The following is a 9355-nucleotide window of genomic DNA, read 5'->3' as shown; positions in this document are numbered from 1 at the left end:
AAAGCAATTTACAGCAAACCAGTAGCCAACATCAAGCTAAATGGAGAGAAACTTGAAGCAATCCCACTAAGATCAGGGACTAGACAAGGCTGCCCACTCTCCCCCTACCTATTCAATATAGTACTGGAAGTCTTAGCCAGAGCAATTAGACAACAAAAAGAAGTCAAAGGGATACAAATAGGAAAGGAAGAAGTCAAAATATCGCTATTTGCAGATGATATGATAGTATACTTAAGTGACCCCCAAACTTCCACCAGAGAACTCCTAAACCTGATAAACAACTTCAGCAAAGTGGCTGGTTATAAAATCAACTCAAACAAATCAGTAGCCTTCCTCTACATGAAAGATAAACAGACTGAAAAAGAAATTAGGGAAATGACACCCTTCACAATAGTTGCAAATAATATAAAATACCTTGGTGTGAATCTAACCAAGCAAGTGAAAGACCTGTATGACAAGAACTTCAAGTCTCTGAAGAAAGAAATTGAAGAAGATCTCAGAAGATGGAAAGATCTCCCATGCTCATGGATTGGCAGGATTAATATAATAAAAATGGCCATCTTGCCAAAAGCAATCTACAGATTCAATGCAATCCCCATTAAAATCCCAACTCAATTCTTCACAGAGTTAGAAAAGGAAATTCTCAAATTCATATGGAATAACAAAAAACCTAGGATAGCGAAAACTATTCTCAACAATAAAAGAACTTCGGGAGGAATCACCATCCCTGACCTCAAGCTGTACTACAGAGCAATAGTGATAAAAACTACCTGGTATTGGTACAGAGACAGGCAGGAAGATCAATGGAATAGAATTGAAGACCCAGAAATGAACCCACACTCCTATGGTCACTTGATCTTTGACAAAGGAGCTAAAACTGTCCAGTGGAAAAAGGACAGCATTTTCAACAAATGGTGCTGGTTCAACTGGAGGACAACATGTAGAAGAATGAAAATTGATCCATTCTTATCCCCTTGTACAAAGCTCAAATCTAAGTGGATAAAGGACCTCCACATAAAACCAGATACACTGAAACTAATAGAAGAGAAGGTGGGGAAAAGCCTCGAATACTTGGGCACAGGGGAAAAGTTCCTGAACAGAACTCCAATGGCATATGCTCTAAGATCGAGAATTGACAAATGGGACTTCATAAAATTGCAAAGTTTCTGTAAGGCAAAGGACACTGTCAATAGGACAAAACGACAACCAACAAATTGGGAAAAGATCTTTACCAATCCTTCATCTGATAGAGGGCTAATATCCAATATATACAAAGAACTCAAGAAATTAGACTCCAGGCAACCAAATTACCCTATTAAAAAATGGGGTATAGAGCTTAACAAAGAATTTTCAACAGAAGAAACTCGAATGGCCAAGAAGCACCTAAAGAAATGCTCGGCATCCTTAGTCGTCAGGGAAATGCAAATCAAAACAACCCTGAGATTCCATCTCACACCAGTCAGAATGGCTAAGATTAAAAACTCAGGTGATAGTAGATGCTGGCGAGGGTGTGGAGAAAGAGGAACACGCCTCCATTGTTGGTGGGACTGCAAGATGGTGCAACCACTTTGGAAATCAGTGTGGCGGTTCCTCAGAAAATTGGACATAGCATTACCCGAGGATCCAGCTATACCACTCCTAGGCATATACCCAGAAGGTGCTCGAACATATAATAAGGACATATGCTCAACTATGTTCATAGCAGCCTTATTTATAATAGCCAGGAGCTGGAAAGAACCCAGATGTCCTTCAACTGAGGAATGGATTAAAAAAATGTGGTATATTTACACAATGGAGTATTACTCAGCTATTAAAAACAATGAATTTGAGAGGTTCCTAGGTAAATGGATGGAACTAGAAATTATCATACTGAGTGAGGTAAGCCAATCACAAAAGAACACACATGGTATTCACTCACTGATTATTGGATATTAGCCCAGAACCTGAAAATGCCCAAGATGCAACTCACAGGCCACATGAAGTCCATAAAGAAGGAAGACCAAGTGGGGGTGATTCGGTCCTTCTTAGAAGGAGCAACAAAATACTCAAGGGAGCAAATATGGAGACAAAGCGAGGGACAAAAACTGAAGGAGGGGCCGTCTGAAGACCTTTCCACCTGAGTATCCATCCCATGTGTAGTCACCAAAGGTAGATGCTGATGTGGAAGTCAGGAAGTGCATGCTGATAAGAGCCTGATATGGATGTCTCCTCAGAGGTCTTCAAGAGTCTGACATATTCAGAGGCAGATGCTCACAACTAGCCATTGAAGTGATCATGGGGTTCTCAATGGAGGAGTTAGAGTGAAGACTGAAGGAGCTGAAAGGATTTGTGGCCCCATGAGGAGAGCAACAATACCAACCAACCACAGCTCCCAGGGTCTAAACCACCAGCCTGGGAGCACTTATGGAGGGATCCAGGGCCTTAGCTGAATATATAAGAGTGGAGGGCCCTGCTGGGCACAGGTGGAAGATGAGATCCTTGACCTCATGAAGGCTGGACGCCCCAGGGGGTGGGAGTTTTGAGGGTGGGGAGGTGGGAGTGGGGGGGTAGATAGAGGTTACATCCACAAAGAAGAAGGAGGAGGTGTGAGGGGATTGGGGGTTCCTGGGTGGGTGGGGAATGGGGTAAGGGGACAACATATGAAATGTAAATAAAACATCCAATAAAAAAATTAAAAAAAAAAAAAAAGAGAGGGTGGGGCTCTAATGACCATGAGGGCGGTCCCAGGCACTGCAGAGCTCTCTAGAGGGCACTCTCTTCCTCTTCATGCTCGTCTCTTCCTCCAGTGCTGAGTACTGCTGGGGCTCAGCCACAACTGACTGGCAGGTTTTCCTCAGGAGTCCAAACCCCTTGCCCATTAGTGATCACACCCAAACCCCTAGGTTGGGACTGGCAGGACTGGAGGTCAGGGTTCCACAACTTCACTTCCAGGAAGAGTTTACACAAGCCAGAGACAAAGGGACCTCTGTGGAAACACAAAGCAACAGATATCATTAAGATGGAGGACCATGTGGTCATGGTCTCACTGCTAGAGGAAGACTGGTTTAGACATCTCTAAAACAGGAATTAATGACGAGCTGAACATTCCAACCCTTCCTTCCACCCTTCCATCCTTCCTCAGCCTGGCTTTGGTGCTGCGTATGCTTTAAGCTGATCCCTTCCCAGACCCAGGGACAACTGAGTCCCTTTCACCCAAACCAGGGGTTTGTAAGCACAAGATCATATTACAAGTGAGGAAATGTACTACTATGAACCCCAAACCCTTGTTCTTACTTCCTCCTGACAACACAGGCCTTGGCCACCTGTAAACTTGCCCCCAAAATTCTTTGGGATTCCCAGAAGTCTCAAAAAAAGGCTGCAAGACACTGCCAGATGCAACAGCCAGCTGGAAAGAGCATGCTGCCATCTTCAACTAGGGATACTGTGAAAGTGGAAAACACCCAGCTATCCTCAGAGGTCATGTGCCGTTTGATTTCCCCAGTTCCTTCTGAAAGGGTTTCAACTTCTGCCTGCAGCTTCTCCACATAGCCACAGGTTTAAGCTGGAACTCATAACTGCAGTTTCCTCTGTGTCTCCGTCTCTTTAGCCAGAGCACACACACAACAGGAGAGTTCCTCTGTGTTTCTATTTCCCCAAGGAAGGAAAAGAAGAGACCTGAGAGCCCATTGGCTATGGGGCCTAATCAGCTGGACTCAGCTAGGACTCTCTCAACTAGATTCTTTTTTAGAGAAAGACTGGTATGGGGGGGGGGGGGAATCTTCCTTGATTTCATTCCATCTTATTCATTCATTGAGGCAGGGTCTCTCAGGTGAACCCAGGGCTGACCAAAACAGTCTGATCAAGCTAGTCAGCTTACTCCAGGAATTCCCCGTCCTCCACCTTTTGAGCACTAGAATTTCAGGGAGGCCACCATGTCCACCTAGCATCTACATAGGTGTAGGGAATCCCAACTCCTGTCCTCACTCACACAGCCAGCATTTTACCCAGTGTATAAATTCTCCTATGTATAAATTTGTACTTATAAATGCAGATACTGTTTGAGACCAGAAGAGGGGGCCAGATCTCCCTGGAGTTCAAATTACAGGCTGTTGTCAGCAGCCCAAATCAAAACTCTGGTCCTCTTAAAGAGCAGAACTCCTTCTTGAATCCTAGGCCACCTCTCCAGCACCAAAACGGAACATTCTTAATTCATGTCTTGTACCAGTTTACAGTCTAGCCAGGGGAGTGTAAAAGGAGCCAGTCAGAACTCAGTGGCTAAATGAGTCACCTAAGTCTGGTTGTTTATAAGGAACAAGTTAGACTGTACCCAAGCTTACTAAAGACACAATGGTAGAAGGGTGTGTGTGCTAAGGGTATTAAGCCGGGCATGTGGCCAAACACCAGTAAAACCAGCACTTGTGAGGATGAGGAAGAGGAGTAACAAGTTTGGGGCCAGCCTGGGCTACAGAATGAGACCTTATTGATGCAAAGAGGAAGGTGATATGAGTGGTGTGTAAAAGCTGGGTTTCTGGGGAAAGAGGATATGGGTAAGTTTTGCAAAACATTTTAAGAAGATTTGCATAAGTAAATTTGCATAAGTAACTCCAAACTGAAAATGGAAGGAAATACAAACAGAAAGTTACTTACTAACTGGTACTACCAGTCATGGCAACCCAAATTAAGACCGTGATATGCTATCATTTTATGCTATCCTTCTGGGAACAGTCAGTAATTCTGACAGAATCTGATCACCACACACTACAAATGTGCTGAATTGAGAGGCCATTTGTCATGCCTTCTATTATAAAAATCCAGTTGTGGGGGAAGGGTGGGGGTATTGAGGAAAGATTTACTCTGTAGCCAAGACTGGTCTCAAACTCAATACCCTCGCCTCAGCCTCCTGAGTACCAGAATGGCAGGCAGCAATGCCACCACACCCAGGAGGTACGATTCCTATGTGTCGATTAAAAACAAAAGATATATTTAAAACTTTTACTGAGCCGAGTGTTGGAGGGGGTATGGCTAAATAGGATATTTTCTTTTTAAGGTTTAGTGATGTGGGTGTGCACGCACAAACATGGGTGTGTGCCACTGCACACATGCAGAGACCAGAAGACAACTCAACTGAGTGGGTTCCGTCTGGGGTTTGAACCCAGGCCCCAAGCTTGTACAACACACAGCATTACCTGCTGAGCCAACGTGCTGGACCTAAACATGATTGTTAAAGATTAAAAGGTTTTTGTTGTTATTTACTTGTGTGTGTGTGTGTGTGTGTGTGTGTGTATGAATGTCATGGCTCACAAATGGAGGTCAGAGGACAACCTGTTACAGTCAGCCGTCTCCTTCCACATAGGCCCTGGGAACCAAATTTAGGTTGTCAGCAAATGCTTTTATCCAGTGCCGTCCCATGCCAGGCTCCTATATAGGATTTTTATAGGCTACTAGGAGAGGATAATTAAAAGGCCCAATAGGGCTGGAGAGATGGCTCAGCAATTAAAGGTTAGGTTCACAACCAAAAAAAAAAAAAAAAAAAGTTCAATCAATCAACTGAGAAAAAAAAATTGCTATCTTTTAAACAGAAACCCAATGCCAAATTTTCAAGATCTCACTCCTTCTCCCTCTCTCTCTCTCCCTCTCCCTCTCTCTTTCTCTCCTTTACTGCTTAATTGGTTGAGTTTTTGTTTTGTTTGTTGCTGATGATATTCTCTCTCTCTCTCTCTCTCTCTCTCTCTCTCTCTCTCTCTCTCTCTCTCTCTCTCTCTCTTTCTCTGTTAGCTAGTTCATTTGCACTGCCGGAGATGACTCTAGGCTCTCTTGAATGCTAGGTGAATGGTCTACACTGAACTACATCTAAACCCTGTAAGGAAATTCTCCAGTGTGTCCTTGGAGACATGTGAATCACAATCATATCAGCACTGCTTGCATTACACAGACCACAGATACCGAGAATAAATCAATAGATGTGGATAAACTACAGCACGTGTCACGACAGGCTGAATCTTAGAAGGCAAATATTTACTCAAAGGAGCTAGAGAGATGGCCTAGCCTCAAGAACACTTGCCGCTCTTGTAAAGAACCAGGAACCCACATGGCATCACAGAATTCCAGCTCTAGAGGTTCTGATGCCATGTTCTATGTTGGTGCACACATGCATGTAGGCAAACCCTGGGACACATAAATCAAAAGTAAATACATCTTTTAAAAATAAAATGCCTGCTCAAAACAGCCAGTCTCAGGACTGGGGAGATGGCTCAGTCTGTAAAGTACTTGCTTGGTAAGCGTGAGGACCTGAGTTTAATCCCCCAGAACTCACATAAAGAAAAAGTCGAATGTGCACATCTGTATATAGACTCCAGGATAAGAGAGCTCGTCTCAAAAAATAAGGTAGTTAGCTACTGAGGAACTACACACACACACATCACTACCACTACCACCACCACCAGAAAGTTTCAGAAAACATTATTTGATTTCTAACTATAGATTCAAACTTAATGCTAGTGGAAAATTGTCAATGCATACATATGGTTTTAAAAAATCTAAATAGAAAGTGAAAATCAAGTTAGGTAACTGTTTTTGCGGAGAGGCAAGGGCACAAGGCTGGAAGAAGGTTGGTGGTTGCTTGGAGGCAGTCTGCTTTGGGAGCAGAACAATCTGTGAGGTTTATTTTACTACTCATCAGTTCATTATCTGGAACCCAGAGTTGAGGCTAGTGGACTGACTGATGGACAGAAGCAGACACGGTCTAGCTGAAGCCCGAGGGAAACAGCCCTCTCACTGGGCAGAGCACATGTACAGCTCAGGCTTGGGTAGCAGAGCCAGCACACGGAAGGCAGGTCTACAAAGCTTAGTCTGACTGTGGTGGGGAGGGCAGGCAGGTAGCAGAGCATCATGAGGAAGGAAATGGAAATGTACGGGCAAGTGGGCAGACAGGATGAGGCTGGATCAGGCATAGAGCTGTCATCGCAGAGGATGTAGTGTTCCCACACTCACCCACTGATTCAAGGCACGCTGGCTCCAAAGCAGAAGCCCAGCTCCATCCTTGCTGAAGTCTGCAATGAGGGGAGATGGTGGAAATAACCACCATAGGCCACAGAATCAACAAGGGTCTTGAGAGAAAGAGCTAGCAAACCAGTGACACGATACGGGGATTCTGTATAGTGAGTCCCTCCCTAACAGTTCATTGACATTGGGGATCGGGGAGAAAGTTCCCAGATATAAATGCCCAATAAAATTCACATTGCCAGCAATACCTAAGCAACTAGGTCTTCAAAACTTCTGAGACAAGCCCTAGTAATGTAGTCCACTGACCCCAAACTTTTGCATGCACTTGTTTTAGATAGGGTCTCACTCCGTAGCTTAGGCTGGCCTCAAATTCGCAGCAGAACTCCTCCTGCCTCGGCCCCTCCAATGCTGGGATTACAAGTGTGAGCTGAGCCACCACACCCAAACTCTAGATCCCCCTGCCTCACTCAGCCTCCCCAGGGCTAAAATCCCCAAGATTTCTAAAGGTATGAACCACTGCTCTCTCTGGGTGTTGATCTCATTCCTTTCTACCCACTCACATTTATGAGCAATGGGAGTATAACGGACAAAATCAGATCTCTCCAGAGGAAACCCAGACTAACAGAGTACTTGCGGCTCCTCTGCTCTGGGTGGGATGATATGAATTGGTGTTCTTCTTAACCTACCCTTAGACACATGCTCAGCCAGGAGATGCTGATACACATTTCCAGTGCCCATTGGGGCTCTGGCCACAGCCCAGTCACATGATACCCTCAATGGAAGACAATGTGATTTTCTCCCTTATAAACATAACGTTGCATAAAAGTGCCAAGGCTATGAAGCACAGTTTTCCAGTGAAGAAAGAGAGAGGAAGGAAGGAAGGGAGGGAGGGAGGGAAGGAGGGAAGGAGGGAGGGAGGGAGAAGGAAACAAGCAAAAACCTCTCTCTCTCTCTCTCTCTCTCTCTCTCTCTCTCTCTCTCTCAGTCTTCTGCTAGTGCGTAGTAAGTCAGGAGGGAGCAGTACACCTAACCCCCCCCATGCCACTTTCTGCCCAGTTTGTTCTTATGAACACAGGGGGTGACGGTATCCAAGCACACAGAAGACACTTCACAGGAAACATTCTAAAATGTTCTGAAATACTTGCCTCACTTTTAAGTCAATTCCAAAGTATAAACTACCTAATAAACTACCTAAATATTAAGTATGAAATTAAGTTGTAACTTTGAAACACCACGAACCTGGACATCCAGGGTGTTGGGTGTTTTGGTGGGGTTTTTTTTGTTTGTTTTTTTTTGGGGGGGGGGGTTGTTGTTGTTGTTGTTTTCCACCCAAAGGTATATTTAGCTTTTTTCACAGAAGATGAAAAGCAGATCTAAAACACCCTGACTTATGAGATTTGACAAAAATCTCTCCAGTTTCTCAGTCCATTGTTTTCAATTTTAGGAGTTTCTCACGAGTGTGATTGTGTATTTGCACAAGGGCATAAAAAATTATATTTGTCGATAAAACATCTATACCAGAAAAAAAAATAGGACATACCTGAATGTCCATGTGCTATTTAAATAAGTTCGCTCTTCTCATGGGATGCATCAGTTAAAATACTGGCCCGGAAAGGCACAGGACAAGAAGCAAGATACAGAACAGTGTTAAAGATATGATTTAAAATGTTTCTGATAAAGTATACATAAAAATGATACTGAGTTGCCAATAAAGAGAAACGTCTCTACACATCTGTCTGCATTGTTTGAATTTTTAACAAGCCACTTTTGTCATTTCTATTTCAAATTAAACATAAATCACAAATACAGTCTGAATAAATATATCTGCTTGGGAAGCAAATCCATTGGCCCAGTATATACATGCCAAGAATACAGACTGCCACTATTCACGGAGCCTAAGGAAATTCTTAATCATCTGGAGACGTATAAGCAAAGCTCTGGCAGATGAAGGACACTTTCAAAGTTAGCCCCAAACTTGCCTCAAGCATCGAGTCAAGCCAAAGAGAGAAGACGAACGGGATCTGCAATGAACTCCAGAGAAGGACGCGGCACCGCGGAGCAGAGCAGTCAAGCCGCCTCTCAGCCTTGCAGCTCAGGAGTGTCTGCTGTCCCCAAGGCACCGCCGCCTCCAGTCCCGCCCTGGCACTGCGGGCCAAGCCTTCTGCACGCCCGGCCACGCCCCCCTCACCGCCAAGCTTTCGTTTTCCCCTAGATCCAAAGGAAAGCGAAACTCAGGCAGCCGGCGGGCGGGCGGGCCTGCGGGAGGAGCTGGTGTGCGCGCCCTCAAGGAACCCACAATCGCCTGCACCGGGATCACAGCGTACTCGCCAGACCTGGCCCGGTAACTCCCTGGATACGCACTCTTTTCTGTCTA

The 9355-nt window shown here is 44.7% G+C and overlaps 1 protein-coding gene across 3 annotated transcripts in view; it reads right to left on the bottom strand.

Moving 5' to 3' along the window:
* Nucleotides 1–9058, bottom strand: part of Usp18 (ubiquitin specific peptidase 18) — a 35589-nt gene extending 26531 nt beyond the window's left edge. The window contains exons 1-2 of one of the 3 annotated variants that reach the window (XM_028761086.1): nt 8522–8692; nt 2711–2965 (exon numbers count right to left, since the gene is read on the bottom strand). In XM_028761086.1, coding sequence (XP_028616919.1) covers nt 2711–2858 — 148 coding nt within the window. In that variant the 5' untranslated portion in view covers nt 2859–2965; nt 8522–8692. Of the gene's footprint in view, nt 1–2710; nt 2966–6969; nt 7029–8521; nt 8693–8960 lie in introns of those variants that run through there. The other 2 variants (XM_028761087.1, XM_028761088.1) reach the window with 2 other exon arrangements.
* Between the last annotated feature and the right edge of the window lie 297 nt (nt 9059–9355).

The sequence above is a fragment of the Grammomys surdaster genome, unplaced genomic scaffold (genome assembly GCF_004785775.1).
Source record: "Grammomys surdaster isolate TR1022 unplaced genomic scaffold, NIH_TR_1.0 126660, whole genome shotgun sequence".
In the NCBI taxonomy this organism is placed as follows: domain Eukaryota; kingdom Metazoa; phylum Chordata; class Mammalia; order Rodentia; family Muridae; genus Grammomys; species Grammomys surdaster.
The sequence above is the reverse complement of the archived record's forward strand: the minus strand, read 5'-3'. Positions and strand labels throughout refer to the sequence as shown.